Raw genomic sequence first — 16,168 nt, forward strand, 5'->3', positions numbered from 1 at the left:
GGGATTACAGGCGAGAGCCACCGTGCCCGGCCTGTCACTTGGAATTCTATTGACAATTTTAGTTGACAAAGATTACTAGAAAACTTTCGTATTTTTCAGAAAAGCTAGCAGGATTGATAATGAATATTTCAGTCCTAAGTATAATTATTAGAACGTCCCGAGGGGCCATGATGGTTTCATTTGCATTCATATGAGTATGGCCTCATATTTAATTGTTTATCCTTTGGAAGGGAAGGATCCTTCCTTTATGTATTGGTAAAATGGAAAGGTTTAACACCCTGTTTTGTAACTTCCTTAGATCACTTTTCATTCCATTAGGAGAAATTTTGAAAGAGGAGTGAAACTGACCTCTGAGTCTCTAAATATTCATTGTGATATAATTATCTGTATCAAAAGCATCCGGAGAAGGGGGATCTTGACACCATGTCGGAGGAATGCTAAAGAATATCATTTTTTTATGTTTAGATCGCTCATGGCTGCAAGAAAAGGTAAAAATTGAAAAACTGCAACAGAAAATTCAGCTAGCTCTTCAACACGTCCTACAGAAGAATCACCGAGAAGATGGAATACTAACAAAGGTGAGTGCCGAAGGCTTCTGGTTGGCATGGCCTGAACTATCCCTTGGCACAAATCATGCTGCCAGTATGGTCATGTAAGTCATACGACCAATTCCCAAAAGTATCAGAAAGCAACAGGCTACCAAAAAGAAATAAATTTCCATTTCAGTAAAATTCTGTTGAGCCAAAACTCATTATTCAGTCTAAATTATACTTATTATCATTGATTACAAAGTGTCCTGCAACAATAAGGCAATATAGGAAAAAAAGTTACATTCTAGAAATTCTCTTCCATCAAAGTTGGGCATAAAGCAGAGTTAATATTCTGCACTGACATAAATTAGAAAAGTAATCTTTGAATTTATTTATTTTTTAGAGATAGGGTCTCACTCTGTCTCCCAGGCAGGAGTGAAGTGGCACAATCATAGCTCTATGCAACCCTGAACTTCTGGGCTCAAAAGATCCTTCTGTCTCAGTCTCCTGAGTAGTTGAGACTACAGGCGTATGTGCTACCACACTTGGTTAATTTATTTATTATTTTTTGTAGAAATGGGTATCTTGCTATGTATCTCGCTATGTTGCCCAGGCTGGTCTCGAACTCCTGGCCTCAAGCAGTCTTCCCTCCTCCACCTCCCATAGAGCTGAGATTATAGGCGTGAACCACTGTGCCCAGCGTATAATCTTTGAATTTAGAAAGAAGTTATAAAGGACTAAAAGACTTAATCAGAATGACCATATATACTAATAGTAGTTCCACTTCCATTAAATTCATTAGTCATCAACAGTAAATGACTTTTGCATTTTTGTCAATTTCCCATCACTACTCTGTATTCAAAGCATAAGGTTGCATTTTTACCTATCATTATCTTTCACAATAAAAATATGATTGTAATGCCATTTTTTTAAATGTGCTAATATCCATCAGTGCCACTGCTAGTAGTATGTATTTGGTCTTAGAAAAATCAGCCCTGTTCTTTCTTGTTTTATGTATTTTATTGTGTGAGATGATGTGAGAGGTTTTTGGTTTTGTTTTCTTGTTTATTTGTTTGCTTTTTTTTCTCCTTTATAGTTATGTTAGATCAGAAAGGGATAACTGGGGGTTAATTGCTGTTTTTGCTTTTGATTTCGCACCTGTTAGGTCAGAAAAGGGTAACTGGGGATTAATTGCTGTTTTGCTTTTGATTTTGCACCTGTTAAATGAGGACATGGGGCAGGAATGAGAAGTGGAAGGGAAGAGCCCTGTCAGGAGCTTCACTCTCTTCTCCATCTTTTTGCCCAAATGCAACGGTACCATTATGATCTCTGATTATAAACAGCACTTAACATGTAGACAAGATCTGGTGAAAACATTTCCTAGAGAAGGTTAGTCTGGGTTAAAATAATAAGCATTTTGCCTTTGTGAGGTGCTGTGGAATCTGAAAGTAATTTTGCAAATTGTGTCATTATCCTTAGCTGGTAAATGGTCAATGCTGGGCCCTCCATCCAGGTCTTCTGACTCGATTATTTTGCTCAGACCCAGCATTGCTTTATTACAGGCAAAACTTCTTATCGAAAAGAAACTTGTAGTTATCGGAGTTGACTAGTGCCAGTTCTGCATAAAATGTGTAGAGTATGCCATCATCTCTGGTTGCAGTGCCCTCACTACCCACCCACCACTGCCCCTCACCCACTTCTCTATCACCAGACATCTTCTTTTTGCACAGTGGTAGAGGGCAGGGTTCCAGGAAGTAGAGAGAAGGCATCTTGGAGTAGAAGGAGAAGTCAAGAGCCTTGGGTTCTGTACGAGTCTGCCGCTGACAAGCTGTGCCAACTTTTGCTTATGAACATCTTTTCTAGTTATTAAATTATTCATCTTGAAAATTATATTTAATGTATAGTTGGCATTCTATGATATGACTATATTATCATTTATTTTTTTATTTATTTATTTTAAGAGACAGAGTCTCACTCTGTCACCCAAGCTGGAGTGCAGTGGCGCGATCTTGGCTCACTGAAACTTCTACCTCCCAGGTTCTAGCAATTCTCCTGCCTCAGCCTCCTGAGTAGCTGGGATTACAGGCGCACACTGCCGTGCCTGGCTAATTTTTTTTTCAGTAGAGACGGAGTTTTGCCGTGTTGCCCAGGCTAGTCTCGAACTCCTGAGCTCAGGCAATCCACCTGCCTCAGCCTCCAAAAATGCTAGAATTACAGGCGTGAGCCACCGCGCCCAGCCATCATTTATTTTTACCAATCCTCTGCTACAAGATGTTTAAGTTGCTTTAAGGGTGTTTCACCATTATAAACAATGTCATAAAGATCATTCAGATTCCCTGATCTCTGATTTTTATACCTGTTCTTGCCTGACAGTGTGTCCTTTCTTCCACTTACAGTTAATATGCAAGGTGTCTACATTAAGAGCCTTATGTGGACGACATACAGAAAAGCTAATGGCATTTAAAGCAATATACCCAGACATTGTGCGACTTCATTTTCCTCCATTATACAAGGAGTTGTTCACTTCAGAATTTGAGCCAGCAATGCAAATTGATGGGTAAATGTTATCACCTAAGCACTTCTAGAATGTCTGAAGTACAAACATGAAAAACAAACAAAAAAATTAACCGAGACACTTTATATGGCCCTGCACAGACCTGGAGCGCCACACACTGCACATCTTTTGGTGATCGGGGTCAGGCAAAGGAGGGGAAACAATGAAAACAAATAAAAGTTGAACTTGTTTTTCTCATGCATATGATTTCCATTATGCCTACAGATATGGACCCTTTTTCTGTCTTGACTTCTTGATCGTTGACCTCTGTTTACAACAGAAGGAGGGTACTAAAGTTGGAGGATTTCCTTTTCTTGTAGCTCACTGCCCACAGACTTTCTACAGAGTCAGCAATCTGTCAGTAACAACAGAGAGTCCAGCAATAATCGGTGACTGGTGTGCATAGCGGAGGTTGCGGCATTACTTTGCACAACTGGCTCTTTGTTTCATGAAGGAAGTTTTTATTTTTTCACCGATTATTGCCAGTCCGCAGGATGGCATGAAAAGGGTCCATAGCAGTAGCAACAATAGCATTATAATATATTACAGGGTAAATGGGCATGAAGACTATATATAGCTAAAAGAGATATTGTTTATATATTGTTTTAAGTAATATAAAATGTAGTTACTGGTGTAGCTTTTCCTGTTGAATTGATAAGGCACTTTCATTTTGCACCTTTTTCTTTAAATTAAATGCTAGCGTGTTCACTGTCGTGTCGCATGTGCACCAGAAACACAAGTTTAACTGAGAAGGCTTGGAAGGTACGTCGGGAGGTATTTATGCTGCTGTTTACAAAATTACTTTTAAAAGACTGGCTGGTCATATCTAGAAATCACCACGTTGGATTTTTTTTTTTAAACATGTGAATTTGGAATGAGAAACGGAACTCTCCCTAAATTATACTTTGCTTTTTGTTAAGTTTAAGGATAGATGTGTTTATGCTTCATACAAAGTTGAATGAATGATTGGCGCGGTGGACGTATACCATCATGCTCTTTTTTTGTTTGGTTTTGTTTTTAAAGCTTTTTAAAATGCCACCTCATGGAGGCAAGGGAGGGGAAGCTCATTTTACACAATTCAGTAGTTAAATATGGACTCGGTCTCAACTTGGAATTCTTATGCTTTGAGAACAAATCAATAACCAGAATATTTATTGGAATCTAGCTTTTATTATAAGAAGGACCCAAAGATTATATCTCGAGCAAACGCACACTCCCCATGTGAGGACATGAAGCATTTACTCTGTGAATGTTTAAATGTTCTTGGTATAATCTAGGAACCCTGTGAGTTTATCTCAAAGTGAACTGATTCTAGATTTGTTGTCAATAGATGCTATATGTTGCTCTTCATATTTGAAAAACGATGGATAGGAGGGTGAGGGAAGCATACAACATTGAACCAGTTTCTCTTATTTAAATATTAAATACTTTAAGCCTTTAAAGTGAAGTTGATGCTAGCTGCAAACATTTACTCTTGTATTTATCTTCACTAGGAAACTGTGGACTGTAATTTATTTTATTAAATATTTAGAAGATTATTTGGCTTGTGTGTTCAGGTGAGAAATACTGAGTTGTTTTTGTTTAATTTCATGGTTTTTTTTTTTTTTTTTTTTAATAATCCCTAGTAGGGGAAGGGGAAAGGAACAGCCTGATAAACAGGTGTGCATATTTTAAAAACAAGTGACCTTTTGGGAATGTAGGCATTTAGACGATGATTTTAGTCGCACTAGGGGTGGGATTCAAACTACTGGTCAAAGACCATTTTGTACAGAAAAGGGAACATCTCCGATGGGTGTTAAGGTAGGAGTTTCCACACAGCCCTTTATGTCTGAGAAATAGTCTCCTCTGCCATTGGGGTCCCTGTGGAATCTTCTACAGGAACTGCAGCTCTTCACGTCATGCTGGGTTACCAGCATGGGCTTCCCAGAGCACTTCACTCTGTTTCTAACTCCACTGACTTTTCTGACTTGTTTCCTGAGGGACTTGGAAAAGGGGAAGGTATTATTCACACAGATGTGTGTATGAAGCCTAAATAACATCCAACTTTTTTTTCAAAAACATAGTAAGAGTTTAACCATAAATAGAAGATAAGAGTAATATTCCTTTAAATTTATTACAGGCATGTAAAATTTTATGTGTTTATAGAGAGATGCTAACTGTCAGCATATAGTATTTATATTGGGGCAAGAAGGGTTAAACCAAATCTTTAATTTAAGTAAGCATAGTTCCTTTAAAGATCAATAGTATTTATACTCTGAAAAGAGTACCAAGCTTAGTTCAGTTATTTATTCATCCATTTTTTTTTTTTTCTATTATTTCTCCTTTGAGGGGAAATGGTGTTTTGTTTTTGTTTGAGTTTTGTTTTTTTGGTTTTTTGGTTTTGGTTTTGTTTTGTTGTCATTCAGATTCACTAAATTTGGGGATGGTTTTATTAAAGTATATTAACTTCTTTTTAACCAAAGCTTTCTGAATATGACCAGCCTCAGGTGCTAGCGCATTAAAGAGCAACTAAACCTAATTCCAGTGTCCATTTGTGAAATAATAAAAGCTAATTAAATTTCTCTAAGGGTGAGAGAGAACATAATGTTGAACTTAAAAGAAATTCCTTTTCCCAGAAAGGATTCTGCATGTAGCTACAAACAAACAAACTCATGCTCTAACCTCGGTAATAGTCATGCCATGGTGACATTGCTTTTATGGTAAACCAAGATAGGTAATATGATGCTTCTTCCCAGGTGTTTCTGAAAGGAAAGCAGGGGTGGAGCTTAAGAGCCCAGTCCACTGATTGACATAGTGGAATGGAATAGTAGACAGAGACATGCTCCGTGAAACAAGAAAACGACTACTCTTTGGATCGAAGTTGGGATCTGATGTTAAACAATAAATTCAGTTTAAAAAAAAAATATGGAGCTCAGAAAAGGATGTGAAAAACTTTGTATTTTCCTTTCTTCATTATTATAAAAACACCTATGTGACCTATAAAATACGTGGGTGATATCAGAACAATTATCCTAAATAGTTCTTATAATTAAAGTTTCCTAAATTTCAATCTCCAATATTTTAAGGATTAGAACCACATCAGTGTCAGCCCCGCTGCTATAATGCCTTTATACAATTTTTTTTACATAAGGCAAATAAGGCTTTTGTACAAAGCCTGAATACCTTCTGTTCCACTGGTGTCCAAATGGTTATTATATTGTGAAAAACCTGGCCTTGGTCACAATGCAAACAAAAGTACAGATGAAAGTGCTTTGTGGACAGTTTGCAAATTGTGTTAAAGCTATGGATTTTTTAAAAAGTGTTCAGCATCTTAATTTGTATTAAAGCTATGGATTTTTTTTTAAAGTCTTCAGCATCCTAATTCACCCTTTCTAACTTAAGAAAAACGTGACTTAAGACACTGCTTCTAAGTTTGGTTGTTCTTTATAGTGTGGATACCCAGTTATCTGTGAGCATATGGGGGTGGGCTGAGAGTCAGGTGAGGAAGGAGTGTGTGTGTGTGTGTGTGTGTGTGTGTGTGATTTGCATGTGTATGATGTGTGTGCGTTGGACCGCTTCTAGGCTACTAAGTGTCAATGGAAAAGAAAATGTATTCAAAATACTTAAATCAAAACTAGAAGATGGGGAAAAAAAAAGATTTATTCTATACAAAGCCTTGTCTGGACCACTTTAGAGAGACTTCTATTTTTTTAACCCTTCTATAAATATTTGATGGCACTTGAAATATTCCTGCAATAAAATGTGATTTGTGTAAAGAAAAAAAGATTTTGTAATGTGAAACAAAGAAAGAAAGTAATGTAATTTTCTAAAAAAAAAAATACAAACAAACAAACTTTGTATTATTTTCTTGATGGAATTTGTCTATCTGTCTTTGGAAAACTTTTTATTTCATTGAATGTGCCATAGTAGAAATGTGTGTTTTTAGTTTTAGACTAAGGAATAGCTAGCTGTTGTGTTCCGACATTCCAAAATGCAAAACCTAGTAGTATCTTTCATGAAAAGGTTTAAGTAGTATGTAAGCTTCTCTCATTGTTGCTTTTTTGCACATGTTCTTCATTCCTCTCTAGTGCAATATGTACATAGAGCACTTGCGGGTGTACCTTGATCCCTCAGGGAAAAATACATATTTGTACAGTTTTTTGGGGTTTTTTTGTTTTTTGGGTTTTTTTTGTTTTGTTTTGCCTTTTGTTTTTGGCTAAGGAATGTCGATCGAATCACTTCTTATTGTTGAGGGGCAGCCAGATAATAATCCTAAAGCCACTGTTTCAAACATTGATTGTTTAAATCATATGTCCTTCCAATGCTATTATTTTAAGATAATAATAAAAAGTTATTTTCTGACAGTTCTTTGTGCTGATTGGTGAAAAACAAGGGTAAATAAGCACCTTATAATTGACTTACTGTGAATGACAATCCATCTTGATATCAACGATAGAAGCCCTATCATTTTGGAGTTGGGGTTAAGAGTCAGAAACAATGTGCTCAGGGATCTCCTAAAACTCTTAAAACAGGGTGGCCAGTACTACTGGGACAAATTGTGTTTTTTATTATTAATAATAATGATAATAATACTATCCCTCCAAGGCACAAGTGAACTATATAGAACTGCGTGTGTGTAAACTCTTTACTCTCGTCTCATTTTGTTGAGTTCAGAACTTGATGTGCTCTTCAGTCTTGTGTTTCAAAACACTGAATAACTTCCAAAGCAAAGTTATGCCAGTGTGTTCAAAAGATAAATTAATAGATAATGTACCAGCAAAGAGCATCATTCAAAGTATAGTCCTTGCATATTCCAGTTACCATTTCTCTAATAATTAAAATATTAATGATAAATATATATATAGCATATGTTAAAATCTATTTCAAATTCTACATATTAAGGATGAAAATTTTTAAAACCAGTAATAAGAGAAGAGACCTGCCTATCAGTATAGTGATATAGGTAAAAGATAAACTACAAAATACCAGCAATTAACTATTGTTTTCATGTGTTCTCCTCTAGAAGCAAACCAAAAATTCCTTCATGGAAAACAATTCTTACTTCTACATGTGTAGTTTATATCTGATGCATTACAAGAGCTAATGTTTAAAGACAAAACAAAACCTGCCTGTATGACAGCAGCACCTCGAGCCAACATTTAGTGTTACATGTTATATTTTTTTGTTATCATATTCCACATATTACTTTCCATAAAGTCAAAGAAGTTCAGTGTAATTGTTGGCTCTGATTCTTCCATCTTGGGATACACATTCACAAGAAGATTTATATATTTTCTTACTATGACAGAGGAACGTAATCTGGGAAAACTTCCCATGTCTGTAAGATGAAAAGGATACCTTTACCATGTTGTTTTTGATAATAAAGAATATGGAAACCGGTAGAAATCTCTCCTCTCTGTGTGTATTTGTATATGTGTGTATACACACACACGTTATTGACATTTTTACATAACATGTGATTGCCTCTTCTTATAAAGTTATGATATAGAACCCCATGAAAACAACTTTATATTATAGATCAAGTAATGTGCCCAGAAATGCAATTGCAACAGTAAATCTTGATCTATTGGTAATAGTCTATGATACAGGTCTTCTATTCTGTACCTAAATATAATATTAGTAAAGAGGTTCAATCAGATTTTATTATAGAGACCTCCTCTTGCTATTTATTTTTAAGAGATGAGAAGACTGACTAGCAATGTCTCCACAGTGCAATTGGTTTCACTTCTGGATCTGTCTGTCTGTCTGTGTAGGTGAGATCAGTGTTGTCAGGCTCTCAGAATAATTTTTAAAAGAATCCAGAAGCCTGACTTCATACCAAGTAGCCATCCTAGATGGGCAGGGGGGATCTCCACGTTCAACCAAACCCTCAGAACTTAGAGCAATAAATACATTCAGTCATTTATGTATAAATGAATGACAGAATATTCAATCCAAATAGAAACAACCTTTTTTCAGTGATGCAACATAACATGGAGTCTTATATTGAGAAAGTGAATATGAATATTTTAAATAGATGCCTAGAAAATCTGTGTTTGCTGTTTACATTTAGTGTACTTTGCCACATTAGCAGTACCACACTTCTTTTTCTTTCATCCTTCTAAGAACTAATGAAAGATAACTTGCTATTAGCTTTGACATGCTGCACATGCCATTATGTTGTTCTCTAAGAACAACTAAATTCTCTCTAGTGTTCATGTGTGATTCCTTTTTCATCATTATTACTTTAATGTGGATGAATACTATTTCTAGGAACTTGTCACTGAACAGATTGCATATGTAAATGCAGATAATTCTTCAGCAATATAGTGAAAATGATTTCACACACAAAAAAAAAAATTCCATATGTACTGTATACATCTTCCTGAATCCAAAATTCTCTTGTTATCCACACAGTCTGAAATCTCATATTAAACAGTGGTAAATTTTTAAACATTAGGACATTAGCTGGCTGCTTCTATAAATGTACCTGTATTGTCTGCCTGCTCCTTTTGTGGAGATGTGTTTTTGTATTGGATGTTTGGGCCAATGGGAGGCTTCAAGCTACAACATATTTTCCCAGTTTAAATAATATTTAACATATGACAAACCCCAGACAAGGCTTTTAATATGTATAAAGAACTGCAGTGTTAGGTGGTTTATTTGCAAACCGTTTTCAATGTTGTCCATTTTTATGGCACCTTTAACAATATTCTTGTTTCCAAAGTACAAAAAAAATAGGTTAAATAATCTAGCCATAACTGAATGTCAAGCAATAAAACAAATGACTTTTGTGCATAGACTTAAAAAATACAAATTTTAGACATCTGCATGTAAATGCAATCTCTTGTTTACTGCTTTCTTCAACTTGAGCAATCAATTCCTTATTTACTATTAACTTAAGAACTTGTAATGGCCTGTAAACATTTTCTCTCTTACTCTTCTTTCAAATTTACCTGTCCCTGCTTTTGAGTCATAATATTTAATGTTGTTCTGCACATCTCTATACAGTTAACTTTTTGGCTTTCATTCTGTATAGATAAGAAAATGTTATATTATAAACAGCCTACTCAGTGCAAATATTTATCTGTTTATCAAATCCACAATATGCTGTATAATACCAGTTTTACTATATAATCTATTTTAGACATAGCTGTTTAGAACTAGAGTGTGCTATTTTTGTGTTTTTCTGATGTGTGGTGCTAGACAAGTTACTTTTGTGAACAAAAAATATCCCTTTTATTCCTAGACAATACCACCTTTGGGTCTTGTTAATTTCACTGAGTATAACTATATATTTGTATATATATACATATATATATATATCTACCTATGCCCAACTGGCAGCTGTATCAGAGTGCTGGATTTGGGACATGCTTTTCTCTTTAAATACATAATATCGTTATATAAATTATTCTAGAGTGTATTTAATTAGGATAAAATTACTTCCTTAGTATGGATATTTGACATCTATAGGGTGAATTTGTTTATAAATATGGCTATATGGAAACTTATTGGCATTTACTTTATGTTTGCTACTTGGCTTTATAGCGTATCTCCTAAGCTGAAAAATAATTTGCCAGGCCTTCAAGATCCTAAAGAAACTTGTTTAATGGAGTAATATACTTTTTTTTCTTATTAAGGAATTATATTATGGGCACCTAACAGAGTTGTATTCTTAGCTCCTATTATAGATAATAGGCATTTATATAAAATATCCTAGATGGCTTGATGGCAGAATAAACCTTTCCCCTCCTACCTGAGTCATGAGAAGGATGGAGACGTCCTCTGCCAGAACATGGGCCATAAAGCAAATTCGACACGGGATGTTCTGTTTCAATATAACCTCAACCAGTTCCATGAACTGAGTGAAGGACCTTCATTTTTAAAGTTATTTAATAATGAGCTTAATTAAGCCTTTCTACGCATTCTCCCAAGATCTATTGGCATTATTAAAAAGCAAAGTTTATCAAATATCTAACTAAGGATGTAGTTAACCTTATTAAATATTGATTAGAATTGTTCTGTAATATTACTGAATTTGTAAGATCTTTAGCAAAGATTTTTGAGCAATTTATAAATGTAGAGCAAATGTTTCTGTTTACTGCACTTTTTGTAATTGAAGGTGATAAATTCTCAAGCCATGATTATTGGCTTCCATGCACTGCATATTTACCCACAATTCTAGACATTTTCCATTTTTGTGGAACAGTTGCTGTTACCTTAACTATAAATGCAATTGTGTGGTTAATGAGAGCTAATGCTAGTAGTTAACCTTTTAAAGTGGATTGGCTACAGTTGAGGGAGAAATCTCTTTTAATATAAATCACATCATTCCTTAACTGCCTCGCTTGGAAAGAGATTGAAACCTTTTTTTTTTAAAGCACCATTTAGCATCCTAAGCTTCCTGAGGGTAGAGATTGTATGTATCTCTTTGCGTCTGCACAATGGCTAGCACAGGTCAGCATTTGACAATTGTTAAATGATAACAAGTGTGCCCCAATTAAAACTTTTTTCCTGGGTTGTTTTGTGAAATTTATAAAGTAAGCCAAGCCTTATGGTTAACATTCTCTTCTACAACCAAGTATTAAAGCCACATTTAAAAAGACCACATGAAATGCTGATTCTAATTGTGTGTAGGTCTTGAGGATGAAGCACACAAATTTCACAAACCTCTGTGTGAGTAAACAAACTCAGCCTTCTGTAAATATACATGCAAGTTTGGAAACAGTAATACTGTACCTATGAATATATGGTCTGTTTTGTGTACAGTATATAAAAACTCCTTTTCTGCCACACTAAAAATGCAAGCCATTTATGGGAATCCTAAAACTAGTACTGAACTAAAACTTTGCTAATGATCTTTATTAGAGGATCATCCAACTTTCCACTTACCTTGGGTTTTCTTTTCAATTCACTCTTACAGTAGTCTGCTTATTTCCAGCTGTTTATTTTATTGAGTCCTGAATTTAAAAAAAAAAAATATTTTGATTCATTTTGTAAATACAAGCTGTACAAAAAAGAGAGATTTAATGTTGTCTTTTAAATACTCCAATTTTCATTCTAATATGAATGTTGTTATATTGTACTTAGAAACTGTACCTTTAATATTACATTACCTTTATTAAAAGTGCATTGAACACATCAATTTTAGATGTGCTTTATGTACTGTTATCCTATAATAAAACTTCAGCTTCTAATGGAACATTTGCCTTTTCTTCTTTTTTCTTGGTTATTGAATTGGGCTGTACATAGTTTCCTAGCTTACATGTTGCCTCTAGTGAAGGGTCTAGGGGAGACTCGGTAAGATCCACAGACTAGCAGCACGGCATCTCCTGCGACTTTGTTGGAACTGCAGAATCCCAAGCACGCCCCAGACCTACTAAATCAATCTGCATTTTTATAGGATCCCAGGTGATCTGTGTGCACATTACAGTGTGGGAAGCACTGGTGTATAGTACAGCACTTTTTTTTGGTTTGTGACGGAGTTTCTCTTTTGTTGCCCAGACTGGAGTGCAATGGCGTGATCTCGGCTCACTGCAACCTCCACCTCCCGGGTTCAAGCAATTCTCCTGCCTCATCCTCCCAAGTAGCTGGGATTACAGACTTGCACCAACACACCTGGCTAATTTTGTATTTTTAGTAGAGACTGGGTTTCTCCATTTTGAGGCTGGTCTCTAACTCCTGACCTCAGGTGATCCACCCACCTCGGCCTCCCAAAGTGCTGGGATTACAGGCGTGAGCCACCATTCCCGGCTTTTTTTTCTTTTTTTTAAGACGGAGTCTCACTCTGTCGCCAGGCTGGAGTGCAGTGGCACGATCTTGGCTCACTGTAACCTCTGCCTTCCAGGTCCAAGCGATTCTCCTGCCTCAGCCTCTCGAGTAGCTGGGACTACAGATGTGTGCCACCACACCCGGCTAAGTTTTGTATTTTTAGTAGAGACAGGGTTTCACCATGTTGGTCAGGCTGGTCTCGAACTCATGATCCACCTACCTCGGCCTTCCAAAGTGCTGGGATCACAGGCATGAGCCACTGTGCCTGGCCAGTGTGGCACTTCTTAAAAAATTATTGGCCGGGGATTTTAAAAAAAATATTGGGTGGGCGCGGTGGCTCACGCCTGTAATCCTAGCACTTTGGGAGGCCAAGATGGGCAAATCACGAGGTCAGGAGTTAGAGACCAGCCTGACCAACATGGTGAAACCCTGTCTCTAGTAAAAATGCAAAATTTAGCCAGGCTGGTGGCACGCGCCTGTAGTCACAGCTGCTCGGCAGGCTGAGGCAGGGAGGCAGAGGTGGCAGTGAACCAAGATCGCACCACAGCACTCCCGCCTGGCGACAGAGCAAGACTCCACCTCAAAAAAATAAATAAATAAAAATTATTTGCTGCCATTTTGCAGGGAAAATAGGTTTAAAAGGATCAAGCAACGCTTTTGATCAGAGAAGGCAAAGAAAGAAGTATTAACATGTGAGATAACACCCACTGATCGACAGTCACTCTTGGAAACGCAGAATTGAGAATTCTGAAGTTGCTTATCTCAAAGGAAAAGGGTGACATGACTGATCAGTCCTATCTTCCCTGAGTGCAGGAGAGAAATCCTGAATGCATAGTATATTTTGTCATCGTTGCTTTAGAAATCATAAAAATTGAATTGCAAAAATGTTGCCAAGGACTTTATTATTAGAGTCTCTGAGTACCTGCAGTGTCATTGCCCCACTCCCACCCCTTCTTTTGAGTAAATTACTTAGGGGTGAACCATAAATTTAGCATCAGCTAAGTATTACACCATTTTAACGGTGCAAAAAGCTCGTCATCAATTACTTTCAAAGTAATATCAAGGACATTCAAATTATAAAATACTCTGAAGTCAAAATAAAGGCAACTGAGCTGGCATTTTCCTCCACATATCATAATGCCTAAGCATCCCCTACACTCAGTAGCATTCAATAAATATCTGAATTATTCCCCAAAGTTGCTGCAAGTAGTAAACAATCCCTAATCCTGCTTTTGTGTTTAACTAAGCAAAAACAGAATGAAATATTATGCTTGTGAAACCTTTGTAGCCCATCAAATTCTACATAATTATAAACACCACACTTTACTGTGTGCAGAAATTGAGTTAATGAAAACAGAGTTTAAAATATGAAATCTGTCACCTCTAGATCTCTGCCCAAACTCATGCCTAAACTCCTTTTGCTAAAAATGATTTACAGCCACCTCTTTATCCTGGATTAGCTTGCTCAGTTTCAAAAAGGGTACTTAAATGGGAATATAGAACAGACTTCTTAAAATTCTGTTTCTGATGATCTCACAGGAAAAGCAGAAAGACAACAAGTGTCAGGTTATTAATAAAGTCTAGGAAAGAAAGCAAAAGTAATAACCATAGTCTGGTCAGTAAGAATGTCTTAGTTGCCACTGTTACTACTAAAGTTTTCTTCATGAGGCAAGAGGAAGCAAGGGGCAAGTCTAGCCCCTCAAAAGCGGACTTCACATCTAATGTGCATTTGTACCAAAAGGGCAGGTGCAGAGGCCTCAGCTTCTCCTAACAGGCCTGTGAAAACACCGAGTCACATGCATGTTGGTAGGGAAGATTGCTGCTGCTGTGCTGAGATGCAACTAAGCACCTTGGCTTTCCCTTTTGAAGAAGAAACTGAAGATAGGGCCCAGTGGTGTTCAAAACCATGGTCCAAAACAGGTTACTAATGTCATATAAGTCATCAGAGACAGGAAGAAAAAAAGATATTTCCATGCCTAAGGTATTTCCAGAACTTGATAGTGCGAAGGGAATGTTTGGTCAAGAGAACCCCCCTGGATTCCATCAGAATCACAGTGATGGCTCCCCTACTGCTTCTACTCCCCACTCCCAGCTTTTGAAGCAAGGCTGGACTCCCAACGGTGGCAGAAGCCTCACTCTAGGAGATTAACAGGAGCCCTCTCCTTTCACTGTGCCACCAGTTGTGAGCTGAAGAAAACTCCTGGTTTCTTTCTAATGTCATTTATCTCTCATGTTGGAAAGAGAGAAACCAGTCTTTCTGAACTTAATTTGATTCTAGATTTTTTTCTCCTTGGGAGGGGAAAATGTCAACTCCAGTATAATATAGTCATCTATCAGTAATCCATTTGTTATTTACCTACTTGATAGACTTCTCAAACAATATTTTTAATTCCAGTATAACTTCCCTTTTGTGGGGAAGAAACTACATCATCTATCAATGGTTCTTTGCTTGAAGAACAAAAATTAGTATTAGCCTTGCCTAAAATCTATTATAATGACTTCCTAACAAGCCCCATACCTACCCCTTCTACCATTCTCTCTCCACCCCTCTGATAAAACACACACTGCATTCTAAAGACAAACACAATTTTTAAATTATTCTACTTGGAATTATCTCTGTTATCAACTTCTCTCTGTAGGACACTTACATGCTTTAAAAGACTATCTTTCAAGTGAACAATGATTTCTGGGATTTTTTTCAGCCCAGGGGCCACATAGTACAGAACGTATCTAAATATATTTTAGAAAATATTATCTTCTGAGTAGAAAAAAATCAAACACTTTAGCCATTCTGTTCTTACACAGCATATCCTGGGCCAGAGTATTTTGCTGGTTTTCGGCATTAATGATGATTCCCTCCCCACTTGAAATGCCATTTATTGCTGAAAGGCCTGACTTAACAAACTGCAGTTAGCAACAGTATTTTCCCCAAAAGTTTCTGAATCAATTACCAAATTGAAACCTTCTTGCTAGAGGGCTATATCTGGATTTTCATTTTGAAAATACCTTATGGATGATTGTAAATTCATGAGGCAATTCCCTGAGTGAAGCAGTTACCAAGCTGTAAACTATTCCAAGGCCAAGTTTACCCCATATCAAGCAAAGGAAGCTCATTAGCTGAGGGGTAGAAAAATGACTTATTACTGATTTAAAAAAAAAAAAAAAGATGATCTTGCACATTTATCTACCTTGATTTGGTCCCCAAGAAGAAATGAACACCTAGTAACAACTATGATAACTTCACTTAGTCAATGTTGGTCGTTTTCAGAGTTCTTTGTCAAATTCTGGTCCAATTAAACATTTTATAAACTCAAACAAGTACATACTCTTA

At 36.5% G+C, this 16,168-nt stretch overlaps 1 protein-coding gene and 1 pseudogene across 2 annotated transcripts in view; one reads left to right on the forward strand and one right to left on the reverse strand.

The window, feature by feature from the left end:
- Positions 1 to 11,963, forward strand: part of LOC105489276 (RAR related orphan receptor A) — a 741,585-nt gene extending 729,622 nt beyond the window's left edge. For both annotated transcript variants that reach the window (XM_011754004.3, XM_011754016.2), the window contains 2 exons: positions 466 to 578; positions 2,927 to 11,963. In XM_011754004.3, coding sequence (XP_011752306.2) covers positions 466 to 578; positions 2,927 to 3,091 — 278 coding nt within the window. In that variant the 3' untranslated portion in view covers positions 3,092 to 11,963. The remainder of the gene's footprint in view (positions 1 to 465; positions 579 to 2,926) is intronic.
- The window catches only part of LOC139364063 (cytochrome c-like), a 71,543-nt pseudogene extending 59,517 nt beyond the window's left edge, over positions 1 to 12,026 (reverse strand).
- Positions 12,027 to 16,168: the final 4,142 nt, after the last annotated feature.

The sequence above is a fragment of the Macaca nemestrina genome, chromosome 7 (assembly GCF_043159975.1).
Source record: "Macaca nemestrina isolate mMacNem1 chromosome 7, mMacNem.hap1, whole genome shotgun sequence".
Classification (NCBI taxonomy): Eukaryota; Metazoa; Chordata; class Mammalia; order Primates; family Cercopithecidae; genus Macaca; species Macaca nemestrina.